General features: G+C 40.3%; 2 protein-coding genes across 4 annotated transcripts; both read left to right on the top strand.

Moving 5' to 3' along the window:
* The first annotated feature begins 212 nt into the window (after positions 1–212).
* On the top strand, positions 213–2,522 carry kbtbd13b (kelch repeat and BTB domain containing 13b). Its single transcript, XM_062389437.1, has one exon. The coding sequence runs from the start codon at positions 308–310 to the stop codon at positions 1,751–1,753; it is 1,446 nt and encodes a 481-aa protein (XP_062245421.1). The 5' UTR covers positions 213–307; the 3' UTR covers positions 1,754–2,522.
* Positions 2,523–11,161: 8,639 nt separating this feature from the next.
* LOC133954888 (peroxisomal succinyl-coenzyme A thioesterase-like) lies at positions 11,162–25,709 on the top strand. Of its 3 annotated transcripts, XM_062389439.1 has the most exons (11): positions 11,162–11,224; positions 14,835–15,046; positions 15,186–15,285; positions 15,368–15,558; positions 17,923–18,092; positions 19,819–19,938; positions 20,709–20,791; positions 22,579–22,672; positions 23,583–23,663; positions 24,294–24,432; positions 24,515–25,709. In XM_062389439.1, the coding sequence occupies exons 2-11, from the start codon at positions 14,851–14,853 to the stop codon at positions 24,649–24,651; spliced, it is 1,311 nt and encodes a 436-aa protein (XP_062245423.1). In that variant the 5' UTR covers positions 11,162–11,224; positions 14,835–14,850; the 3' UTR covers positions 24,652–25,709. The 3 variants fall into 3 exon arrangements, with proteins under 3 accessions (XP_062245423.1, XP_062245422.1, XP_062245424.1); XM_062389438.1 differs by lacking the exon at positions 11,162–11,224 and having other exon boundaries at positions 14,715–15,046; XM_062389440.1 differs by lacking the exons at positions 11,162–11,224; positions 20,709–20,791; positions 22,579–22,672 and having other exon boundaries at positions 14,715–15,046.
* The last annotated feature ends 1,666 nt before the right edge of the window (positions 25,710–27,375 follow it).

Genomic DNA, 27,375 nt, shown 5'->3' with positions numbered 1-27,375 from the left:
AGTCAGAAAAAGTTTTTGTATAATTTGGAAGAACTGACCCTTTAAGTCTGCAGCTGAATTAATAGCAGATCACAACTCCTGCATTTGCTTATTGCTCTTCCCTCTACTATATGAATGTGACACATGGTCATTTGTTCTCTTCTATGTTTAGCTGCTTCTATTTTGAAAGCTATGAAACAACTGATCCTCCCAGAAGAGTGAGGCAGCTTCCTGCTGCATTGGTCACTTTTCTTCATCTGTTCTTTCAGCTTATCATTGCATTTTAATCAAGGATATTTTTCTTGAGCGTCACTGTCAGAGAACAGTAATGTCAGCACAGAGCAGTGAATCAGCTGTCTGCCGCAGCGGTGACCTTGCAGACAGTGGAGGTTATCTGCCGTGTTCTGCCCCAGGGCTCGTTTCAGCTAAATTAACCGTGGTGGTCGGAGACACTCACTTCTGCGAGGAGAAGAAGTTACTCGTCCAGAGTTGCGACTACTTTCAAGCTCTGTATCGCTCTGGGATGAAGGAGTGTCAGCAACAAGAAATCCATCTCAAGTCCCTGCGCGCTCGAGGCTTCCTTATCGCCCTGGCAGTTTTACGAGGTGAAATGCCAGTCCTGGACGCCGATGACATTGTTGAGGCCATTGAATGTGCTGCTTTCCTGCAGGTGGCGCTGCTTGCTAAACACCTAATCAACCTCATAGACTCGGACAATTGCTTGTTGATGTATCACACAGCTGCAACCTTCGGCCTCATGGATCTTTACCATGCGGCTGCACTGTTCATACGAGACATGTATATCGATCTAGAGGTGGAGGTCAGGAAAACCTTGCCATCAGAGCTGATCTCCTATGTGGACTCTTTGACCCCAAGTGTTTTTGTGGCTGTAGGGGCCCATGCGACCTGTGGTTTGGATGAAACTGTACATGCTTCTTCCAGGACAGTCTGCTACCTGGACGAAACGGCCAATAACTGGAAAGTCTTAACGGATCTTCCACTGGAGGCCAGCACCTCCATGGCTGGAGTGACCGTTTTAGACAACAACCTCTACATCGTCGGAGGAGTTATTGGAGTCCATAGACAAGTCGTGGACTCTTGTTTCTGCTACAGTGTTGAAAACAACAGCTGGAGCAGGATCACCAGTCCGGCACAGCTTCGCTACAATCTCAGCCTTGTGGGTGCAGACGGCCGTCTTTACGCCATTGGAGGGGAATATGAGCGTACAGTGATGTCATCTGTGGAAACATATGATGTAGAGAGTGGGAGGTGGACATTTGCTGCTCACTTACCTCGGCCGGCGGTGGGAGTGGCATGCACAAAAGCTATGAGAGGAATATTTGTATGTTTATGGAGGCCGATGGAGACCACAGAGATCTACAAGTACGTGTCAGCGAAAGACAAGTGGCTGCTTGTTACCACGCTGATCAGGCATCAGAGCTATGGCCACTGCATTGTCGGCCACAGGGACAATTTATACGTCATGAGAAACGGGCCATCTGATGACTTCCTAAGATGTATGATGGACTGTTACAATATAAGCTCGGGCCAGTGGTCAGCCCTACCGGGACACTTTGCCAACAGCAGAGGTTCACTGTTTACTGCTATGGTCAGAGGTGACTCTGTGTTCACTCTCAACAGGAGCATGACTTTGGAGTACGCCATCGATGCTAAAAACTGGAAGCCACGGCGGCAAATGAAGGGTTTTCCCAGAAGTGGATCCTTGTGGACATTTCTGCTGCATCTGCCAGACTCGCTCATGTTGCACCAGTGACTTAATTTAGTCTGGGGTTCAATGGAAAATCGAAATGTTTAAACTCAGACATTTGTTTGATACAGAACCGTGCTTTAATAGATACTGTTTATTACATATATCCACATTCATACTTTTCTCCACCATTTCTATTGACCATTGATTATCAGCCATTATATCAAATAAATATCCCATCAACTGTTCTTTAAGAAAAACAGAAAGTTGTGAACTTCCTTTGTGAAGTCAAAGTGTTTTATTATCTTGGTTTATTTTGTAGCTGGTCGACCTGGTCCAGGTTCCAGGTTTTAACTTTTTTAGAAGGATTTTCTGAAACATCAATGGGAAAATAAATGGAACCAGGGGCTCTAAAAGTGGGTGGTCACTGTTCTGCTCCATGCTCTCACCACAGTGTTTGCTGGGAACTATGGGAGCAAGGTTCACATTCCTGATAAGTCCAACAGGGTCTGCAAATAGTATTTCCTGTATTGCTGCCCTCTGTGGTTGGGGTGAGGGAAAGGCTGGGTTTTAAATTTGGCAGGGGCAGCACAAATTAACAGGGAAACAGACTAGGCTCTATAAAAGAGGCTCCATTTATTCTTCTTGAGAGAGACGTATCTGCACAAAATCAAGATGCAAGCTCATCATTGACACAGCATTTAATAGTTATTAATAATAATAACAATAATACAGTTCAGTGTGTCATGCCCTTCAGATGACAGTTACTCTATAAATTCACTTTTGTGGTGTCATACAACAGCACTGTTCTTATCCTGAAACCAATTAAATACTTTTCCTCTCAAAGTTTTTTGTCCCACTTGAATAGCAGCAAGACAAAGTTGTACATTGGATCCTCTGCTTCACTTTTGCTTCAGCATTTCCTAATTGTAAGAGGAAAATAAGAATCTAAGGGATTACATGTATGATGTCCTCAGCCAACATCAGGATGTGATGTGTGTTTCATGTCTCACTTTGCCATGTGCACTCCAGTGTCCATCATCATATAAAGCCTCTGTATCATGCAGCAGCCTCTGTTTCCTGATAGCACAGAGCAGTGATGGTGCTGTAGAGGATAGAGGATAATGGAAGGCAGAGCCAGGCACCATGGGCAGCTGGGCAGCACGCCAGCAGCAGGCAGCAATGTTTAATCTAACCCAGAATAAGGAGAGCGACTGGGGTCAGGCCGGGACACAGCGTTCAGGACGACGGCCCCCAGCTCCAGTCTGGGAGTGAAGCCAGGAACCAGAGCTCTGACTGGGTGACGGATGAGTGTCTATCTGTGGACATTAATCTGGTTATCAGTGTTTGACCACATGATGAGAGGGTTTTCTGATAAATTTCTTGACCTGAACACTCTCAACCCCCATTTGAAATGATGTGCATTCGTCAAAAAAACAAACAAATGACATTGCTGCAGCTCATTGTTCTGAAGCCCACATGGAATAACTGAGTATTTTTACTCACTTAAATACAGATTTAAATTCCATCTGCAGACTAATTCCACAAACTTCTGACTTTCTGTATGTAGAAGGATATCTTGCAAACCAGATTTTGTCGAATTCACACTGGGCATGTGTATTGTAAATTGCAAGAAGAAGTGCAGTATAACATTTTTGGGAGTTTGGACTCATGATACGTTCAATATGAATACAACTTTAATTCAGATAAATTACAACAGTGGCTGACAACTGGTGGCCCTCGATTCAAAACTGGCCTGCGAGCAATAACATATTGCTTGGCACATAATTTGGATTATTTGATTTGACCATATGAGATTTACAAATACATGTGCAGGTGTTGGCCTCTGCCATGGCAGCAACCTTCATTTAAATTACTTCCTGTAGCAATTTCTCTATAAAGTAAAAAGGACAACGATCAGTTATTTGCTGCAATGCTTTATATGTGAATGGTTTATTGTGGAGCTTTCATTTTGAAAAGAGATGAACTTGGGTCTCAAGATTTTGTTTAAAAGACCCCTGACCAGCAAGTAATAAAAAAAAATCCAGTTGAGTAAATCACTCAAATATAAATGTAATCCACACACATGAACAGTAATAAAGCAAATTCTTTGAAAAAATAAAATAATAAAACAGGTCAAGTAAACAGCCCATACCAAACAGGCAGGTTTCAACAGCCCCTGTATTACTTTAAACTCCAGCTCATCACACATTTTGGAGTTGAATACTGTTCTTTTTACTCCACTATGTAGCTTTAGTCACTTGATACATCTCAGTTGCTGTTAACTACTACAAAATTTGGTTGACTAATGAAATATAATGTAACATAGATTGAGCTATACCTTTGTAAAAGGATGAGTCAGCACTTCTTATCCAATGTTATAAACTTGTTTTGATGCAAATTCTGATGGACTGTACTTTGGCTCAAGTACAAAAAACTATATTTTATAGAATATTCTATTATTATGTCTCTGTGATGGTTTGGTTTGTCTTGGTTCATATTGTGTCTTTTCATGTATCAAATCCAAGTTCTCTGACTTTTAAACAATAAATTATGACTTAACATAGATGATCTATGATGACAAAAAAATCACCTCTGCTCTGCACCAAGGGTCCCCTGTTCACATCATGTGTACTGGAGTCAGTTGGTAATCCCTCCATGCTTGAGCTGGATCAAGCTGAATCTCAGATGCCTCAAAAACCTGATAAAGACAGAACAAGAAGTGAAGGCTAATGTTTGTCTCATTTTCCTGCTGGACAAAGACCTTCCAATTTGACGGATAACAGCTTTACAACAGAAAGAGCTCTGTGATGGAAAACAGTTGATGAGCTGATATGTGTTGTTTTGACTGCAGGGTGAGGTCAGTGAGGTGACACGTGCTTTGTGATCTCTGTTTACATCCAATGTATTTTTATTCCACTAGCACTGCAGAGGAAATAGGTCACACACTCACACTTGATTCTTGACCTCTCACTATCCTTATTAACAATTAAATAAGACATGTAGGTTTTTTACAAATTAACATCACACTGGAATTCAATGAAGTAAGAGAACAAAAGAGGGCAGATATCATTCCTGGTTAATCCTGTTGACGTGTCATTTCGAACAAAAGCTCCTCTAACACAGTCTGTTCAAGTTGGGAATTTTGTGGTATTATTCCACCTCTCTGACGTTGTTTTGTTCCGTGTAAACAAGCAAATTCGGCATAACAAGGAGCCTCTCTGTAAAAGGGGGGATAAGGAGATTCCGCTCATCCTCTTCTTCTTTTGACCTAATTGATCTTTTTCTGAGATTTATCCGATTGGTCTCCTTTACCTCTATATAATTAGGAAATTATGTAATCTAATTACGTTTTTTGTAGTGTTTGTATTGGTGGTTAAAATTACATTAGAATTTTGATGCTGTTAGATGGATACCAAATTAACAAAAATAGGATACATTGGACAGTCACCATGTAAGCCCTGATACGATGGCGGCGACTGGACTTCATGCTTCTCATGACACTAATTACTGCTCTGCATATGAATATAAAGAATATGTAGGTAAGCAACAACATTTTGGGGCAGGAGGTATTTTACTTCCGTCTCTATAAATCACGTTTCCTTCTTGTCGCCAACAAGAATCCTTGTGGAGCGCAAAAGCCAGTGCTTTCTAATTTATCTACATTCATATGAAGGTAACTGTAGATACACATTAGCCATCGACATAAGTATCAATGATTGCGTTTTGTGTGGAGAGACGTTCGACAGCTGATGGGCCAGAAACAGTTTTCATGAAGGTTTTTATTGTATAAAGTAGTTTCAGTCAAATTTGTGCAAACTGAAGCTAAATAAATGAAGTGTTTTCCATTTCTTTTTAAATCTATGTCAACCATCCCATTCATTTGAGTTTTATTTGACCATGGGTTTGCCTTGTTTATCTTTTGCTTTTCATACCTAATAAACACCATCAATACAGAGAACACAGACAGTGTTCACCAATATTGAAACCAGCTACATATGTGTCACTGTGAGCTCCATGTTCAGAGGCAGTCTTGTTCCCTTTTCAGAGAGAGGAGAAAAGCCAGCCTCTGTCCTGATGGTAACAGGTGTCCCCCCCCTTTGTGTCTGGTTGTTGTGAAAGAAGTCTCCTCCCACCACCCACACCCAGTCCGCACCTCATAACAATACAACGACAATGGTATGTGATTCCAATGAATATTAAGTGCATGAATATATTTTAAAGTAGACTTTTTCTGTCTGTTTCCCTTCAACAAGGCTTTGCTGTCAGTGATTTAGTGTGTGTGTGTGTTCATGTGTTTGTGTGTGTGTGTGTGTGTGCGTATGTTTGTGGGTGGCGCTGGCACGACAGCAGAGGAGGCGTGGCTTGACAAATTTCTCACTGGGATGGAGACAGCTGATCTTTGACCCTATAACTTGTCTCAATATGTGTTTTTTTTTTTACATTCAGTTGTTATTAGTGTGATAAGCATTGTAGCTTCCAGGTGGCAGTAGGGAACTGGGGTTGTTTAATCAGTCTGATATGTTATGGTTTAAAATTAACAGCTCAACTAACCAAACACAACTGTATCTGTTATTGTGGAGCATGTGGTCAAAACGAATGCAGATTCAAATCATAATAACACAGGCTACACTTTAAATATACCTTTGCTCTGTAGCTGTTCAGAGGATCTGCCGACTCAAGTTGTTGGAAAATGGATTTTGTGACAGAACTCGGCCACATGTTTCCTACATCAAGTCTTTGTTCAGCAGGCTAAACACATTTTGGACATATTTCTGTGACTGGAAACATTGAGGTGAACAGTGCATCTTCAGGTGTCAGATCTGTGGCTTTGTTTCCAAAATGTAGACACAGAGTTTCTCTGCCAGCAACATAAGAATCACTGTTTTCCATTATATTTGAAGTGGGACCCAATGTAAACCATTATGTTATTTTCCCCTTCCCCATATGTTCCCTGATCTCCTATAGCCAAAGTTTGGTTCAGGTCAGCAGAGCACTGCTGTGTATACAAAGAAGATCATGGAGGAGTGCAGGAAGATAATTCTGCAGTGCAGCCATATGCCTCCAGCCTAAATTTTTACTTAAAAAAATGTATTGTTTTCATTTTTATATTTTTATTTAACTTTGCATCTGTCAAATACTTCCCCGCAGAAAACCAGAGAAGGTTTAAAAGTAAAAACGTAGAAAACGATGCAAATACATATTGAATAAAGTAGGCTTCAAAAAAGGCCTTAAGGTGGCAAAGAGGGTTTTAACAAAATTTAAAAGCAGAGGAGCCATAGAAAGGAAATTCTAACCCCTATACCTGTTTCATTTCGGCCCCTCATAAAGTTTGAGGGCCTCCGGAGGACAGATGGATGTTTTGGTGCTGACTGGAAACCAGACTACAACAGGTTGTTGGTGTCCACTCAGTCGGGTAAAAACATTCTCCTCCCCTTCCCATTGTCGTCAGAGATCTAAGGTCAGAGGGCACATGGGGTCGTGCTTTTACTTGTCACTAACTATTTGCATATTCAATATATTATTCTTCCTTTAAAAGGAAATTACGAGTATAGCAATATCCACACACACACACACACACACACACACTCACACAAACACACACACACACACACACACACACACACAGAGAGAGAGTAGCTGATTAGTTTATATCCATGGTCTGTTGAAAATACACATGTCGACCACAACATTAAAACTAGTAACTTGATTTAATGTTGTGCGTGCTATATATATATATATATATATATACACAGTACCCTTGAATATTCAAAACAGCTAAATGATTACTTCACTATGAATGCAATGATTACAAGAAACATACCCATTTTTCAAGAGAGAACAAATATACATTTGGACAAACATGCAACTGTGGGTTCTATTGACTCCATGGCGCCATCTTTTGTCCAGAGACAGTAATGTTTCGATGTCCAACCATGAAGATAATGAACGTTACAACTGAAGGTAAATTAACCACATCTTCTGATTCTGATCAACAAGTTGCCAGTTATATTTATGAAGTGTAATGTAATGATCCATGCATTGGTTTTAACATTGCTAACCACTGGCTTCTAAAAAAAACCACCCAGTTTGCTGTATTTACCTAATGTATTTGACGACAATATGGCTCTCTCTTGTAGCGGTTACAGCTCATATGACAGTGAACATGAGCTCAATGGTTTCAGAACCCAAAATCAAAACAGGGTACACTCAATGTTCTGTATCCATTTACATTGTTTGTAGCAATGATAACTATATGGCTGGACTTCTCCAGTCAGGCAATTTGTCGACACAAGAACAACCACATCAGTGTTGCCAGATTGTACGATAATTATTGTATTTGTACCTTTATGCCCGCTGTACAATGTACGATCAATAATGCCAAAATCTCAATGATGTTTGATCAATTTTAACATTTTGTGACACTTAGAACTATCAGTTGCAATCTGGAAGGTAAAATATGGATCACGTCTGTGTTTACTAATGTCTTTCTACAGGACGTCTTTCCAGGCTATCTCTAACTCATAAGCACGGCAACAGCGCTCAGCTCAGTTTGTCCCCATGTAACCATATAGCTAGCCAGGCAACTTAGCCAGGGTCACGTGAAATGACTGTTTAGACCCAAATTTCGAGCAGTGTTTCAAAACAACTGTTGAAGTTAACTCCAAGGGTTGCTGTATAAGAGATTGCCACTTTTGTCTCCACACTATGAGAGGAGTTTGAAAACCAGGGGATTCTGACAGAAAACCACAGCTCTACTGTGTGTTCTCACTCTGTTAAGTAGTTTATACATGTGACTTATAATGAGGACTTTGAGCTGACACTCAGATGTTTGCAGAGATTCAGATTCCAATATATAGAGTCAGATACTCTATATATTGGAAGGCTAAGCTGGTTTCCTACATTAGAATCAGTTCATATGACTCTTGTTGTTGTTCCTCGATGACCAACATCCCCAATTAACATGTATTAGGTTGTTTTCAAGTTTAACACATGAACAGTTGTGGATAATTATCATTATAAATGTCAATGCAATAACAGACCCCAACCTTGCACATATATTTGATATATTCAAACTTTTATTTGATAAATTAGAGTTTAATTTCCATATATATATATATATATAGATATATTTATACATATACATTATATATATATATAAAGATGTATTGCTGCTGCCGCCATTGTTGATGTTGTTCTGGTTATTAAAGTTATTGATGGTTATACCCTTATGTCACAGTTATGTTGTTATTGGTGCTCTTGCCACTTGTGGGTGTCCACCATCTTGGATGTTACAATTGTTATTATTTAGATTATCATGATTAATATGGTAGTGGGCTTAATTAGTAACCTTGAAATCTGTTTGATGTTGTGGTGATTGACTTAGACCTGTTTTCTTGGCTTATTTGAAGATGGCTGTGTGTTATGTTTGAATAGGTTTTTCCTGTCTCTATTCAAGAGCCTAGTCTTTCAGTTTGAGAGCAGGACTTGTTGACGTTGTTATGCTTATTCCATGCTCTTGAATAAAGATAGGTACAAAAATCGTATGGTTATGTTGTATAAAAAATAAACAAAAGAAAGATCTCTTTCTAATGTTCTCTTTTTCCCACATTGATCCTATTGCACTCTGGTGGCTTCGAGTAATCCTTTCATCAGTGACATGTGTAAGAAATTACTGGTACAACTCATAAATATAAATCAAACCTCCTATGTAATTCATGATTATTGCTTGTTGTTAAGCTTTTAAATGGGTTTGTGTCACTTTGCTGTTGGACGGTCTAAGACCCAGGCACAAATATACACAGAACATTTGCAGTGGCTGTTTTTCAGGAACAGAATAGATTAGCCACTAGAAAGTTTACCGCCTGATGACCCGTCTCTTCTCACTGGACTTAATCTTAGTGAGAACGCGCCGCATTGGCCTTATCTTTTATTGTGCCGAAATCATTTTATTGTTGTCATGTTTATAGCTTTATGGTATGCTTGACAATTTTAAGTGCACTTTGATCAACTTGTTTTTTTATAATGAGCCATATCAATAAAAGTTGACTTGACCTGTGTGTGTGTGTGTGTGTGTGTGTGTATTCCACTAACCTCTACTGAGTCACTCATTCACTCAGACTAGAGACTGCTCAGGTGTTGCATTTAATGCCGGGTCCCACTGGAACAGTTTTGGATAATATTATTATGTAAATGTCAATGTAATAACAGACCACAACCTTGGACTTTACATTTATATTCAAACTTTCATTTGATTAATTAGAGTTTCAGCTGATATATACAAAGTTCATTCCAGATATGTTTATACATATACATTATGTATATAAAGATGTATTGCTGCTGCCACCATTGTTGATGTTGTTATGGTTATTTGAGTTATTGATGGTAATAGCCTTATGTCACAGTTATTGTTGTTACTGGTGCTATTATTGCTCTTACCACTTGTGGGTGGAACGGCTTACTTTTAATTTTGGCGTCCATGTTATCATATGAGAGCGTCCACACTGCCTGCATGAGCAGAAGGATTCAACTGCTATCAAGCAGCATGAGCCGTGCAGCTCTTCCAGATTTCGCATATTTTCCCAGCGTAACGTGCACAGAAGAATAGACAGTGTAGAAGTGTAAAATATCTCACAAGATAAATGTTTGCAACACTTCCTGTGTGGGCGGCTGTGGCTGAGGGATAGAGTGGTCGTCCTCCAACCTGAAGGTCGGCGGTTCAAACCCCAGTCTGACCCATCTGCATGCCGAAGTGTCCTTGGGCAAGATGCTGAACCCCGAATGGCCCCCCCATAGAATAACAAAGTGCTGCGAATAGATGCACTGTATGAATGTGTGTGTGAATGTAAAGAGCTTTGAGTGGTCATCAAGACTAGAAAAGCGCTATATAAATACAAAACCAAAACCATTCCTATCCCTGTTTCAAAGTAAAAGCACACTCCCGTTTATGTTATCTGACTTCAATATTTTTTTCTCTAACAAGGTTTTTATTTTTATCGCATGACCAGAAGAGGCAGAGCTTCCTACCAAAGAGTCCTGTCATTTAATTGCGCATATAGCTGTACTTATATTTGGTGAAACACATTGATCATACCAGAAAGCTAACTTTGCAGCTCTACTACAGACACACAGCAGAGACGTTGCCTGTGTGAACAACAGACAACCGCGACACGTGGTAGAACCGGGGCGCAGCTTTCACGCTTCGCTCAATTCAAGTCAATTCAACCGGGGTGACCCACATACTGAGTCTTGTTCTGTTAGAGGTTTCTTTCAGTTAATGAGGGAGTTTTTTTCTCTCCAGTCGCCAAAGTGCTGCTCATTGTGGGAGCTGTTGGGTTTCTCTATATATTTGAATTGAATTGGATACCTTTTATATTCATTACTTCGTTGCCATGTATGTTGTGAAGAACTTTGTAAACTTGTTCAGACAACTTGTATTGTTAATATTACATCTTATTTTGAAAACCGGATGTTGTGCCTCTTACCTCACGCTATCGTCCCAAAGTCCGCAGCAGTTTGAGGATCGCTGAGGTTAAGGTAAGACTTCACTGAAACTGTCGTCTTCTCATGGAGAACTAAGAAGGAGCTCAGAATAAGGTCGCTGAGCTTCGTCTGCGCTGTTCCAGCGTATTAACCATTCATATCGGGGCGGCTGGTCTGACCACGGGAAAGCGAATCACAGAGGAGCCACAGTCAACAACCACAGCTTCTGAGAGAACTGGTCTGTGTGCGTATGGGCGGTGTTTGAACAATTCGTGGTAACACTGCTACTGAAAGAAGTGGGGACCAGTGTGTTGCAGTAGAACAGCTCGACAGGGTGGTGTCACTGTGTTGACACAGTAGTGGTTTATGTATGTGACTGATTCTGAGGACTTTGAGCTCAGACACTCAGATGTGTGCAGTGATTCAGATACTTTATACATGAAGCCTATACGCTGCTTGGCCACATTAGAATCCGTTCATATGACTCTACTGACCCACAGAACACAGCCAGTGGCGGATTTAGCAATTTGGGGGCCCAAGGGGATACCTTTTTAAATCCTTATTTATCTAAGAAAGTCCTGCTTGTAACTTCTAACCCACACAACAAAACTTGTAAATAGTTTAACAAATGCACTCACTTATTTTCATAAACAGTATGATCTCTGTAAAATAAGAACCATATTGTCCATTCACATGGAAGATCTGTCATCTATTACCGTGGTTTTCAGCAGGATATCTGATTGATGTTGAAGATGGGCGTCTGTCTTATATCTTGTTTTAATTAAGTGAGAAGATAACACACAAGACAATAGGAGGTCAATTATAGAGTTACAGAAATAATTACAAAATGTACCTTTAAAAATGATTACCATTTCTCTTCATCCCTGTTTTCTGTTTTTTATTTTCCTGACTTTCGCTAGTTCATTATCATCTGTATGAACTGAACTTTGAACTAGTCTTTTTAAGTCTGAACTGGCTCAATGCTTCTTGTCAGTGTCTGTGTTTACACCCTGAATCACGGAATTGTCGATTGTAGTGGGGTGTGAGGGGGGTTGCTGCGACACTAGTTACTCATAAATTATAGACATTCTGTTGCCGTTTTGGCATATAGATTTTAAAAATGAAATGATTAATTAACTAAAAGTACAAATAATTATTTTTAACCAAAAGTTTATTAGGATTTTTATGGAGCTCCTGGTAGTTCGGTACCCGAGAGTTGCTGCTGTTTTTGTTGTTGTTTCTCGATGACCAACACACAAAATTAAGATGTTAATAGGTTGTTTTCAAGTTTAACACATGAACAGAAGTGCATGAATAGAATAACTTATGTTAACAACTTAAAGGACCAGTGTTTACAATCTAGTTGAAAGGGATCTATCGGCAAAATAGTGCACAATGATCTAAATTATACAAATATTTTTCACGTTTGAATGGGCCCTTTATAATTAAATACCTTACATTTACACTGGGAGCGGGTCCCCTCTATAGAAGCCGACATGTTTTTTTACAGTCATTCAAACTGGACAGACTAAACAGTTTGGAGTTGTTAGAACAACTGAAGGCTACCACTGGTTCTCTTTCATGTTTAGAAGGGGAGGGTGAAGTGAGGTGCATTCACCTGCAACATACAACTTCACCACTAGATATCACTAAATTCTACTTGACACATTAACAAACAAACACACACACACACCCACACACACACAGACAGACTCTTCGAGCTGGTGAAAATCAGGTGCAGACAATTTACAAGGACCTCGCAATTGCATCAGTGATCAATTCCCTGGTGAAATACTTTATTTATTTAATCAACACTTCCCTGTCAACTGGCTGTTTCCCTAATTCTCTGAAGGAGGCAAGAGTAAATCCTCTCCTGAAGAAACTCTCCTTCCCTTTGTTTCCAAAATTCTTGAGCGTGCTATCTTTAATCAACTTTCCTCCTATCTTAACCACAATAATCTTCTTGACCCTCACCAGTCTGGTTTCAAGGCAGGTCACTCAACTGAGACTGCCCTCCTTGCTGTCTCTCAGCAGCTTCACACTGCTAGAGCAGCCTCTCTCTCCTCTGTCCTCATCCTTCTAGACCTCTCTGCTGCATTCGACACAGTGAACCACCAGATCCTTATTTCCTCCCTTCATGACCTCGGTGTCTCAGGCTCTGCTCTCTCCCTGCTCTCTTCCTACCTCAATGAACGCACTTACAGGGTAACTTGGAGAGGATCTGTGTCTGAACCGTGTCCCCTCACTACTGGGGTCCCTCAAGGTTCTGTCCTTGGTCCTCTCCTCTTCTCTTTGTACACCAACTCCCTCGGCTCTGTCATTCACTCACACGGCTTTTCCTACCATAGCTATGCCGATGACACCCAACTAATCCTGTCTTTTCCCCGATCAGAAACACAGGTAGCAGCACGAATCACTGCCTGTCTGACCGACATCTCTCAGTGGATGTCTCACACCACCTGAAGATTAACCTTGACAAAACTGAACTTCTTTTCCTTCCAGGGAAAGACTCTCCCATCCACGACCTGACTATTAACTTTGACAACTCTGTGTTAACCCCCACTCAGACGGCTAGGAACCTGGGCGTAACACTCGACAGCCAACTCTCCCTTACTGCCAACATTACTGCAACAACACGGTCCTGTAGATTCATGCTGTACAACATCAGGAGAATACGCCCCCTTCTCACTCAGAAGGCGGTGCAGGTTCTGGTCCAGGCTCTGGTCATCTCACGTCTAGATTACTGTAACTCCCTCCTGGCAAGTCTACCTGCTACTGCCATCCGACCTTTGCAGCTCATCCAGAATGCAGCAGCTCGACTGGTTTTTAACCAACCTAAATTCACTCACACTACTCCTCTCCTCCGCTCCCTTCACTGGTTAACAGTGGCTGCTCGCATCCGGTTCAAAACACTAGTACTTGCGTACCATGCTGTGAACGGATCCGGTCCAGTCTACATCCAGGACATGGTCAAACATTACACCCCACCCCGTTCACTCCGCTCTGCTTCGGCCAATCAGCTCGTTGCTCCCTCACTGCGAGCTAAACACTCATCAAAAACACGACTGTTTTCCGTCCTGGCTCCTAAATGGTGGAATGAGCTCCCCATTGACATCCGGACATCAGAAAGTCTACACATCTTCCGCCGAAAACTAAAAACATACCTCTTCCGACTTTACCTTGAATAAAAAAAAACAAAAAAAAAACACTAACAACTTTTTGAAACTAACACTTTAGTAGCACTTAAATGGCACTTACTTATAGCACTTTGTAGTTTTGCTTTATTTGAAGAAATTGTACTTTCTTGATTCTTGTCGTCCTTGGTATGTACCCTCGGGTTTGAATGCACTTATTGTAAGTTGCTTTGGATAAAAGCGTCAGCTAAATGAAATGTAATGTAATGTAATGTAATTATTATTTTACTATTATTATTGTTAGTCGGAACATACCACGTTGACTTAATCTTTAATGTGCTGTAATTCTTTTATTGTTTTCATGTTCATAGTTTGATTGAATTTGATACCTGTTTCTGCATTTGCTCAGCTGCTTTTTGTACTGAGTTATATAAAATGTTGACTTGACTTAACTTTGACTTTGGAGAACAGACAAATATAGTTATACTTTACTCATGTTTTGACGCATTTATCTGTGATTATTTTATCAGTCTACTTAGTCTCACGATGGACAGGAAACAATGTTGCGTGAGTCTGTCGGTCCAGCCATCCAGAGGACAAATGGATGAGAAGTTCATTGTCCTCATCCAGAATGCCCCACCTGGTTTCAAGCTGACCGTCCACGCTTTCCACCAGTGTGAAGATAGAATCAAATGGGAGGCGTTTGGTCACTACATTTCTGATGCCACTGGGACTGTGAACGGTACATGCTTCAAGATATAGACATAGAGAATTAATGAAAATTATGTTAAAGTGTCTGATGAAACATTGAATAAAATGCTGGAATTGCAAATAGAGAATAAACATGAAAATTATAGTTTTTTCACACTCTTTACTTCCAGTTTCAGAGGATCTCAGTCTGGGGGGGACATATTCGGGGGTTGAACCAATGGGTCTATTGTGGAGCCTCATACCAGTTCCAGGCAGCAAACCTGGACTCAGGTAAGCAACCAGGCCAGAACTACTTACATAATGCCAATCACAATCAGTTATTGGTATCAATGACTCTCCCATCATCCTTCAGGATGAGGAAGTTGAACGTCCAGACTCCCATGGAGGTCACAATCTCAGTGTACCAGGGTCACCAGACTGAGGGGTTTGTGGATCTAGTGTCGCTGGCGTCTGTGTTGGTGGAGCGCTGGCACATGGCGCCTGGCATCCGCAGGATCCCAATCACAGAGGATGGACTATCTGCAACTCTTTTTCTGCCCCCAGGTAAGATAAGATTAGAGTCTGGTGGTGTGAGGGAGGTGTCTATGTAGCTAAGACTAGCATCACTTGCTGCAGTAGGGAACCAGTGTAGTGAAAGGAGAAGAGGAGATTCAGCTAAAGGAGCTGGCAGCTGCTTGCCTGGATGCCAGACGAACTTAGCCCCGCCCACAACATTTGAGGTCGGGAAGTTTGGTCTGGCATCGCTCCGTTGGGGAGAAACTATGCACGAACAGAAGCTGTTCGGACCAATCAAATTGTCAGGACGGGGTTTATACGATGATAGACTAATGATCAACAGTTACATAATCAACCACGTCACCAAAGAGCGAGCTTCTTCAGCCTGGTCTCTTTCGTCGTCTCTCAATTTTTTAAACACGGGAATGTCGAGTTCCAACCGTGTTATTAAGTTCTTACAGGACCAACAAATGCGGTACGATTTGTTTGATGTGTTGGTGAGTTGTAATCCTAAACGGAGTACTTGTTCGTACGTGTATTCACCTTTACGCTGGGGTTCACACCGGACTATGAAGCGACGCCAAAGCGATGCGTAAGCGCAGCGCCAAGCCTTAAATAACAGCTCCCATCCACTCCCATGTTAAACCTTTGTGCGGGTCACACTGGAGGCTGAAGCGCCGCGCCAAGACTGCCTAGCGCCATGCAGCGATCGTTTCGACATATTTTATATGATATAAATGATCAAATATGCATCCCATAGTTTGAATTCCCCTTCTGTTGTCCTGGAGTTTTAATTTTACCAATTTATTGATGACATTATTAAATGTCCCCCTCTGCCCATCCACTACAGCCATACAAGCAGTCATAAAGATAAAGAGAGAGAGAGAGGCTTGAGTGGAGAATACGTCATTCACCCTTGACACCCGACATTGAACGGAGCTGAGAAGTTCGTCAACATGGATGACATTAAATTAATAAATTTAAGGTTGAGAAGTACAGTGAGCTGTATGATCCTCTTAACATTTTATATAAAGACAACACTAAAAAGGACACATGTTGGGACGCTGTTGCAGCTACTATTTGAGCAACAAGTAAGTATATGCTTTTATACTACTGGGTTTTCCATTTTTCCTAAATTATACCAAACAAATGACTAATAGCTGGTGGTATATTTATTAAACATACGGCCTCAGTATCAACCCTGTGTAATCAAATTTACAGCATTAACAGAAGGCTACAGGGCCCATAGAGCCCCCTCTTTTCTTCCTCCCCCACTGTCATTACCACTTTGTAAGGAAAAATGTGGTCACCTAAAAACTCATTCTCCAACTCCAGAAAAAAAGATTACTGTTGTAATATCTTTGCTGTAAAGAAGTGGACATAAACAGGCTACAGTGCTTATCCGGGAAGAGATACAATGTTTAAACGTAATAAAGCACAAAGTTATTACTTACCCATGACAAAAATCTGCTGTATGTTTGATCACAAAGCAAAATCGGCAGGATGACCAGCGTGGGGAAATGCGCGTTCAGTGTGAACAGCCAAGCACCAGCGCACTAGGGATTAGTGCTTACGCTTGGCTTCGGCGTCGCTTCGGAGTCCGGTGTGAACCCGGCGTAAGGGTACCTGTATTGAAGGAGAAGAGGAAGAGACCTATGGATGAGCATTATGGACCTGCTGTTATCCGGATGCATGGTTCAGACAAATTCAAGTTAAGGTTTATTGTCAGGTTAAACAGAATGTTTTTCATCGCGGACCCCAGTGCAAAAAAGAACAGACCTTCACTGTTTTCAGACATCCACTAAATGGGGTCCGGTTATTAAAGCACTCTTACCATTAAAGCATACCCTAACTCATACCCAAAAGCCTTTTTATGGTTGTATCCACTGCCTAACATCCATATTATATTGTGCGCTCCTGATGAAATAAGGTGTTGTGATGTGTGGTGGGTGTAGATATGTCTGATATTTACATAAATTAAATCATCTCTGACATTGTAGACAATATTTTGCATCCGTAAATATGAATTTGTTAATGTCTTATATGGTTTATTTATGTTGTTGTAGGATATTTGTAGTTGTGACAGATGGCAGAACTGACATAATGTTTAACCATTCATACTGAAAGATGCAGACAAACCAAATGTTAGACTAAATAAACGAGGTGAAAATAGTAATGGTGGATATACCAGCCTGTATCAGAATATTGTTGAAACTTAGTTACTATCACATGCAACTTACACGTGTAGGGTATTGATATTAACTTATTAAAATAAAAAATAAAGTGCTTTGATCAAATCAAAAGCCCTCAAAATACATACATCAAATATAGGCCAGAGATGTAAGAATCTCAGAAATCTATAAAGTCATTTTAATGTGAATTGTCTCTTTGGGTGTTTTGTATCATCTGAAGGACCTGGACCTTTCCCTGGAATCTTGGACCTGTGGGGGGGTGGAGGGAAGTTAGTGGAGTACCGTTCAGCACTGTTGGCCTGCCATGGCTTTGCCTCCCTTGCTCTTGACTACCTGACAAATAAAGTCACCATTGAAACTGGGAATTTCGTGGACAACAAGTACTTTGAGGTAAACCTGAGTGTCTACGTGTCCAAAAATACCATTTACCCACTCATTTTTAACCAATATCTTGTGAATCATTCATCTCATCAGCTTCAAACTTGGTATGTGTATTGTTAATGGCCCAGGGATGAGCAAGTGTTGAATTTGGTGAGATTTGGAGACATGATCTCTTCAATATTAATACAAATTGAATAAACTTCCACATGACTGCCTCTCGTCTAATCGTTCATGTGTGATGCGATCAACCCACACTACCTTTGCGATCGACCGGTAGATCATGATCGACGTACAAGGCACTCCTGTTCTACGTCTTTGGAGTTCTTTGCTCGCCTCCTAAGGTGATTAGAACACCTCAGGCCAAAGTTCTGTGATCGAATTTGTGGTCGTATCATCGGATCTGAGGCTCTGTGTTCGGGTGAAGAGAGAGGAGCAAAGCATTTAAGAAATCAAAAACCGGTGGTGAGTTGTACCAGATTACAGGGAAAGCTGCAAGACACACCTGGAAAACTTAAAGGAATAGTTCACCCAAAAATGATAATTGACTGATTATCTACTCACCCCTATACTGACGGAGGGGTGGGTGAAGTGTATGAATCAACAAAACACTGCTGAAGTTTCAGGGGTAAACAGTGTAGCAGCCGAATCCAATACAACTGAAGATATTATGGACTTATCTTCCACTTACTATCCAGCGGCATAGGGGTGGGTGAAGTGTAGATAATCAGTCAATTATCATTTTTTATCCCTTTAAATGTGTTGTTTCGGCGCATCAGCAACATCTGACAAAGGCTACTGTCAGTAGGGTCTTCAACTCCCACCTCCGGAATACTTTTTTATACATCCCAAAGGAGGTATCATAGTGGGCATGCTCAGGAACTCCATCCAGATCATTGGTGTTGTCAAGGTGAATACCCAATAACCTGCTAGTGGACACCAGCGGGGAAGGCCCTCCTGTATCAGCCAAGACCACAGAAGCAGCGGCTTGGGTGTGGGATGAGTGGGAGGAGTTCAGGGAGGCCATGGAGAAGGACTTTTGGTTGGCCTCAAGGAAGTTCTGGCAAAGCAGCTCAGGAAGGGAAAGCAGTGCAGATTCTGAAAACGTTTTAAGGGTGCTCCAATGTTGAATGTACGCATTGGTTTCTTTATTCTATTCATTGCTGCTGCAGAAAAGACACTCGCAGCAGTGAACCATGCACTTTGTATACATTTACAAAAAACTTAACCCACTAGAGGACATAGAGAGACTGTAATAGCATAATAGGTCCCCTTTAACAGCATTCAGATTGAACAATAAGATCACACTCATCAACATGCTAATTTGCTATCCATGTGAAGGTTTGCTCCAATGCACACAGATTTCATCATTTCTGCGTGTAAGTTACATTATTTTCTGAAATAAGAATTATTCTTATGCGAGGTCCAATTTCAATCCTAGGTTCCTCCCATATTAGGGTCCTGTTAACTTAGGGTGCCACCTTTCCTTTCATTATGATAGTACTGAAAAGGTCAAAATGACAAAAATGTAGCATGGTGCTCCAGCCTCTATTGCTTTTATTCTTATCATTAAATCTGAGAAATAAAGTATTGCATTAAGTCTAAACTGTTAACTATGTTGACTGCCTGGCTTCATCAGCAGTTACTATTTTTTTTTTTTATAAATTCTGTGTTATTCATATTTGATATACGTTATAAGAACCCATTCTAATTTTACAACTGTGCTTTACTGCTCCAGACGGCCTACAATGTCCTGCAGCAGCATCCTCAGGTCCTTGGCAGCAGGATCGCCATGGTGGGACTTTCCTTAGGCTGCGCTATCACCTTCAAAATGGCTATTTATTCTGATGTTTTTAAGGTAAGACAAGCATTGTTCCCCACAGAAGTAGATTTTATCTTTGACAGAAGACCGGTCAAGTGTTTTGCCAAGGCCTGCCTTGGCAAAACAGGCTGATAACAGGCTGATAACAGGCTCTTAACAGACTGATAAAATATATGTTTGACAGTTGACCATCAGCAGCCTCAGAATATCTCTGACTATGACAGACAGGTCAATTTGTTTGTGTGAGAGAGAGAGAGAGAGAGAGAGAGCAAAGAGTTCTACACATCGCTTGACAATGTAGCAACGATGGAAAATAACTTAAAGATGTTAATGTTATTATGAGAACATTCAGATCACTCTCAAACTAAGGCAAGATAAAGTAGACTATGGGGTAAAAATACTTTTGGGTCATTGTGAAACTGTTGTGTGTTAATGCAGCAAAGTACATGTACTTGCCTCATTATAACACTCTTAACATGTAGGACCAGCGATAGTTTCCCATTGGGCTAATGGTAAAAGACTGGATTTTTGGTGTTAGCGTAATAGTGTAGATACAAATGTCCGTGGAAGATGATTGAGCCATGCTCTCCCAGCCCCCTCACCTCCACATTGGACGATCTCAGAAATATATTTTTTTCTCTATCTTTAACATAGCAAGATTAGGCTCTTCAGTGTCATTTATTGAAACTTGTTCTCAAAAGACTTCTGCCAACGTTTTCTTTCTTAGCTGATCCTCTGTAAATATTTACAAACACATATTTATAAACATTTATAAATAATATGAATTGTGTCTGTGTGTCTCCCAGCTCAGTTGTGCGGTTTGTATCAGTGGGAGTCATGTGCAGCCAGTTGGTGGATCTTTGGAGCACATTATGGATTTTTTTAAGGAGTAAGTTGCTGGCTGTGACTTGAAGGTTTCTGTTCAAAAATTCCTCAATTACAGCCTCCCAAAACAAAATATGCTCCATCAGGAGACTGGCATCATATTTTCCTGTAGCCCTGACTGGACAAACTGAAGGTTCTCTTTCATGTTTGGAAGGATTCAGCTACAAAATGCAACTTCACCACTAGATGTCACTAAATTCCACACACTCAACCGTTAAAACACCTGTTGAAGAAATCAGTGAAGACTATAGTGAGTTCATTTGCACAACATTTTAGTTTGACAGAGGATACAAAGTCAGAGCAGCAGGCTACAATCATACTCCTCTATGACAAAGGGGGGAGTTAAGGAGCTAGCCATTAAGCATGGCATCTTATTTGGCTGTTATTGTTAATTGTTAAGTGATAATAGAATTCGTTGAGGCTGTCAGGCCGCTTGGGTTTATCACGAGTGTTTTTATAATTTGTGATCTGAAAACTGCCATTGACCTTGAGTTTTCCATTTGCACTTGTAGTCAGCCTTAGCCTTCCTGACAGCTCTCTCGAAATCATATTTAAACGATAATATTAAGGCTAGAATGCTTCAAAAGAAAAAACGTTACAACAATCCAGACAGGGAGCTGCCTTTTGAATCTGAAAGGGAGCGTCCAAACTATCGCTAATCTTTGGCAAATTATATAGGTTACTATAGGTAATTTTAGCAATCAAACAAGAGCAAAAACTAAATGCATCTAATGTGAGCCATAAAAATTCATGCTCAAAAACAGCTTAATGATCTCTTAAATTTCACAAAATGACAGCCTCTGTATCCCGAGATTTAAAAAGGTCACTGTAAAACCTGACAGTTTGCTCACAGACTCCAGTCTGCTCAATCAGCACCTGCCCAAAGTAAGACTTTGGTTGGGAGCGATCCTCTTCTGTCTGTGATTAAGCTCCAGACCAAAGAAAAATTCGGACGATAAAGTAATAAAGCAATCTACATTTAGCTGTACAACAACAAAATACATTCAAATTATAATCCAAGAACATTTTTGGAGGAATATCAAAACACTGTGTAAATACAATAATAATAAATTCAATAAATAAATAAATAAAAGACCTTTTGAAAAAGGTATCTTAAAATAATGTTCTTAATTTCCCATGTTCTTCTTTTTTCTCAGTATAAAACTACATAACACATATAATCAATCTTAATAACAAATATGTATATAACTGAGCAGCTTTAACTTTCCTATTTGTTCCCATCTCTTGTTCAGTAATAGAATGAACTCTACCTGGTGCTTCCAGGACTTACCACCATAAAGAATCTGTGCAGGTTAAATTAACACTACCGTTATCGTGAGTAAAGGTGCACAATTTAGAATAATCTAATAACACCTCTGGGTCTGTACAAAACGGCTTCTGTTCCGGTCCAGACTGTGGTCTACCTATAGGAGACCTATGCTAGATGATAGTGAGTGTTTTTTTCATCTTGCAATTATCAAAAATCGGATTACCTGTTTCGATATTTCTCCAAGTTGTTTTCCTTCAACAGAACCTTATTAAATGTCAATAAGCACTGCCAGGTTTGAACTTTTATAAAAACAGAAGCTGCGACAAGTGAGTGATCAGAAAACCCAAGAGGGCTGATAGAGGAAATTATGTTAAACAATCACGGTGGAGCTGTGAGTTTTCTGCATGGCTCCTGTCCGACCTGCTGTTCTTTGTACAATTCAAATCCCCAATAATATATATATTTTTCAATTGTTTCGTTTAAAACATCTAAAAACCAATCTCTCTTTGGGGTCACATCAGAAACGCTTGGAAGACTCGTTTCAGTGAGGAGAACGAGACGATCGTGCGAGACCTGCTGCTGCCCATTACCAACGACACCTCATTCAAAGCAGACGTGAGTTTTGTAGTTGTGTTTTGTAGTTGAAACATTCAATTCAACAGTTCTTTGCCACCTGGGAAAAGCCATATTATGATTTGGCATTTTATGTCTGTCTGTAATGAAATAATCTCTGTAACCTGGAGAGTGACATATATATCGTCTAAAATAGCTCTAGATGATAAATGAAAGACATTCAGAACGAATTTTTCCCTCAATGATTTCTTCTCTCTCTCTCTCTCTCTCTCTCTCTCTCTCTCTCTCTCTCTCTCTCTCTCTCTCAGCTGACGTCTGACCTGCTACAGTTTAAAAGTTGATTTGTGTGTCGCCACAATATCAACACTGATCATCACATAATGGTTGATTCTTATCAATAAGAATAAGAGTTCCCCTTCGCTCGCTCTTTTCCTCTCTATCTCTCTCACACACACACACACACACACACACACACACATACTCACAAACAAACAGTGTGATCGGACACGTGTAAACTCAGTTTGAGTAAAAACAACACACTTACTAACTCAGTAAAAGTATGGAGCTGGAGGAGGTGGCATGGAGCGTCTCTGTTTGGTTTGACGCAGTCGGAGTAGCGCACAGCATGAATGATGGAGACACAGAGGAGCAGTAAATTACTGACTGCGCTGCTGTAGACTGTAAAAAAGTACATTTTCACAGCCCAAACATGTAAAAAAGAGTCACATTAACAATGTCAGTGGACTTAGTGGAGCTGTGTATGGCTCCTTGGTATCTGCCCCGGACTTGGTGGCGCTGTGACCATACTGCATGTGCACCGTCTCCCGGCTGTGGAGCTGTCTGTTGTTAATGGCAAGGGGCTGTTCAGTTAAATGATTCACCAGGTGATGTGAAGAAGCAACAAGTGAAGGAATCTCAAATTCAATACTTGCTACTGTTTGTCTCTGAGCAGGTGGGTCGTCTCCAGTGTCCTCTGTTGCTGGTTGTAGGTGAGGATGATCAGAACTGGCCAGCCTACGAGTCTGCGATGGACGTGAGTTTACTACATTTCCTGTGTGAATAAATTATGTGAGATTAAAGGACTGTAGTCAGGTTAGAAAGCAGGATGAAAGAAAGTGGATAAGTATTTTCAGGGATATACATATGGACGCTATTCCAGCACGGTGCTAACACATTTAACATACCAAAATCAAACCTATTTCGCTACTTTCAGATAAGAAAGTTCTTACAAAATCAATTTCCAGAATTAACAGTTTTTAAGTGGCCTGGGAGCAGATTTGTGGTTGAAACTGTCAGACAAGAAGTGGGAGACTTTACAGGGGCTAGTCCATACCTCTTAAATATATGCTAAGCACAGCCTTATACAATGTAAGATCTTTCTGTTTTACAAATATATTTCCAGGCAAATGTGATATGACAACCATTGTGGAAAATCACCTGCAGGCTTACTCCATATGTTTTTCTGTATTTATATAATTATTCTTTTTCTATTCAGCAGGAGAGGGTTAGTGTGTACACAAACAATGCCATGTTGTAAAAGTCAATCAAATATTTTCTAAAAAAGAAGCGCAAATTTATCAATAAGATTTAAGGATTGCCCATTGTTAAATGAAATCAAATGCATCCTGAAACCATTTTACAAATATGAGATTTGTATTTCCAGATCAAGGAGATGATGGAGGGAGCAGGGAACAGCCACCTGCTGACTGTCCTGTCTTACCCAAACACTGGTCACCTTATAGAACCTCCATTCACGCCGCACACCAGAGCCAGCAACTTCATGTCAGCCGCCTCACATAAGTGTGGGTACACCTTCAGACTGACAAACTGTTGATGATAAAAGATATCAACTGGTGTTTTAAGAGTTGCCTTTTGTCTTTACAGCAACATACTTGTGGGGCGGAGAGAAGGTGGCCCACTCTCATGCTCAGGAGGACGCCTGGAGAAAGATGCTGCTCTTTCTGAAGGAGAATCTGTATGCTGGCAGAAACCCTGTTCTTACCTCTTTTTCCCACCTTTGATGAAGTTGATATCAGTACAAAAGATGAATAACCTTTAGAAAAAACACTCAAGCACATTGTCAGGAATGCTGATACAGCTGCTTAACCCCTTGTAGATAATGTCACAAATTTGCCTCAAACCCCATTCCGGTCTTAAAGCCGCCAAGATGAGGTGATGGAACAGCAATGATTGTACAGAAACATATGTTGTTATTCAATTCAATCAAAAGCAGCATCAATATAATAATCTACATACCAGCCTAATGTCGCTAATTTGCCTCATACCAAAATGTATATCTATTGTATATGTTATATTGAAAATAACAATCTCGACTTAAATTAGCATCTGTATGACAGCCCAAAACACAAATAGTATTTTTTTTTATATAATTGGAAATTGATTCAGGCAATAAGGGGTTAATCATTAATATCTCATCAGCCAGACAGCAGCCTGATGCATAAAATCATTCACCTAGAGGTCAGATATCTTTACTTAATGTTCACATCATCACATTGTTAATTCATATGTGTTAAAACCAGAGCACATGTTGATTTGCATAGCACAGTCAGAAATAATCAAGTGAAGACATATGCTCATTGATAGCATGAACGCCATGTCGTGTGAAAGATGCACCACAACACTGGTAGCTGCAATTTTCCCATCTTCACATAACATCTGAGAAAGTAACATATCCTGATCTCATTGTCAAGATGGCTGGCCACTGGGGAGTAATGGGCTTAAAGCTTAATTTGTCTGTTATGATTTACCAATGTATGTTTTTCCTGCTTCAGATGTTTCTGATAATTTCATTTAAGAAATGTCACAGTTTTTGGTTGATTAATAACTACAGAATACATTTGCTGCACAGTCATTACATTAATTAAATGATAAAATAACCACTGCAAGTCTCAACAGCATCTTACTTATTCCTGTAAACCTGCATAAACTATTTGTTCTTCACCTGCCAGAACCCTCATCTCCCCAACAAATCTTTGCTTTATTATTCTTTTGTCATCATTGCTGTACAATTTGTGTGAGTTTATTTTTCTTCTCAAAAATAAGAGCAAAAAAGATTTGACTTTCATTTTGGTTAATCGAGACTGTACTTAATACTCAGAGATGACAAGGGAATCTACATGCTAGTCCATGATGCACACAAGTAGATGTGCTGGAAGCAACATGTTTGTTTTGGAACCCGTGAAAAGTGTGTAGTGTGTTACTTTATGTCCTGCTGCGTTTACCCAGTCAACGTGTCTATGTGGGTCCTAGATGGGTTATGCTTGAGTTACATTGTTACAATAAAAAGGTATGGGTCCAAGCGGTGCACCTCCGTGACCTACCTGCGTCAACCAGGTAGGCCACACATTAACAAACCCTTCTTGGGAAAGAAATCTTTCAACAAATGTCTGCCCTCTGACTTTACGTGCTTTGATTGCGTGCAGCCAGGACTAAACAATTAATTTGTGGTTGAGACAGGTTGGAAGCCTCCACTATTTGAATTAGAATTTTAGTCAATCGATGCTTTCAGCCATTTTCATTAAGTACTTACAAATTAAATGAATACTGTACATTATTATTACGCTTAATGCGTTCAAATTGATATGAAGTAGTGTTTGTGTTCTACATTTTGGATCAATATTTGATGTTTACAATTTCAGTTAGGTCAATTATACTGGTATCTGGTAGAGGTGTGCAGTTGGACCCAAAAATGCAGAAGCTAGTTAAATAACAAAAAGTGTCCTTTAAGTAGGGCAAAAAATAACACTACAAAAGAAAGAAATACAAACACACGACAAGATTCTAAAATAAACTAAAATCAAAAAGTCACATGCCCAAAAAACAAAAGGGGAACATCTGAACATAAACCTTAACACAAGGAAACACAGGTAAAAATCACTAAACCATAAACAATCAGAAACAGCCAACATAACTACCAAAACTCTTCTTCTCCGAGTTTAGAGTCATGCCAACTGGATCATCTGGAATCTACTATTATTAATGTTTTTTATGGCCTGATAACAAGCCTGTTTCCGTCTCTGGTTTGTAAAGTGCATCAAGATTCTCTATTCAGGCCATTCTTTTATCATTGAAGGATTCTCTATGTGCCCATAGCAATTTCCTATAATTGATTATTATATCACTTCGCTAAGTGCCACATCTTCGGCCTTTAACCCTCAACAAGAGTAAGGAAAAACGAAAAAATAAAACAGGGCAAAACTTAGAAATCTCAGATAGAGCCGCATTGGAGGGATCCCTGTTCCTGGAGGGACAGAAGTGCAATAGATGCCACGTGTAATATGTATTTTGTCAGGCAACCTGGTCAATTTTAGGTCTACCACTATGATCGGGGTGCCGCCATAATCCACAATCCATCGTCATGATCCACTGCCAATATTGGGATCCATCATCGTGGTCCATGATCGCTGCCAACACGATGCAGGATTAGGTACACGATCAGTTGAGGTCGGGATCCGGAAGAGGGGAAGGGATTTAAAGTTGGACAGCTGTTGGACATTTATGAACACCCACAATCAGCTGATCAATATACAGAAGATCCAATACAAGCTCTGAGCAACGATTGTGATGCATTCAATAATTTTATGACATTGACTTCCTGTCTGTCAAAGACTTGACATTACTGCTGTTATTCAAAAATAACTATATGGTTTAATAAAACATGAATACATTTCCAATTGAGTGCTCTAGGCCATGGGAAACAGGGGTGATTTATTCATGTTTAAAAT

This window comes from Platichthys flesus, chromosome 6 (genome assembly GCF_949316205.1).
Source record: "Platichthys flesus chromosome 6, fPlaFle2.1, whole genome shotgun sequence".
NCBI classification, from domain to species: domain Eukaryota; kingdom Metazoa; phylum Chordata; class Actinopteri; order Pleuronectiformes; family Pleuronectidae; genus Platichthys; species Platichthys flesus.
Note: the sequence above shows the minus strand (reverse complement) of the source record. Positions and strands in the feature narration are given on the sequence as shown.

Bases quoted from the DNA above. Each gene is read 5' to 3' on its own strand.
- LOC133954888 (XM_062389439.1), top strand. From the start codon at position 14,851: ATGGACAGGAAACAATGTTGCGTGAGTCTGTCGGTCCAGCCATCCAGA. The intron at 18,093-19,818 runs GTAAACCTGAGT...TTACTGCTCCAG, and splicing joins TGGACAACAAGTACTTTGAG to ACGGCCTACAATGTCCTGCA. The intron at 20,792-22,578 runs GTAAGTTGCTGG...GGGTCACATCAG, and splicing joins ATTATGGATTTTTTTAAGGA to AAACGCTTGGAAGACTCGTT.
- kbtbd13b (XM_062389437.1), top strand. From the start codon at position 308: ATGTCAGCACAGAGCAGTGAATCAGCTGTCTGCCGCAGCGGTGACCTT.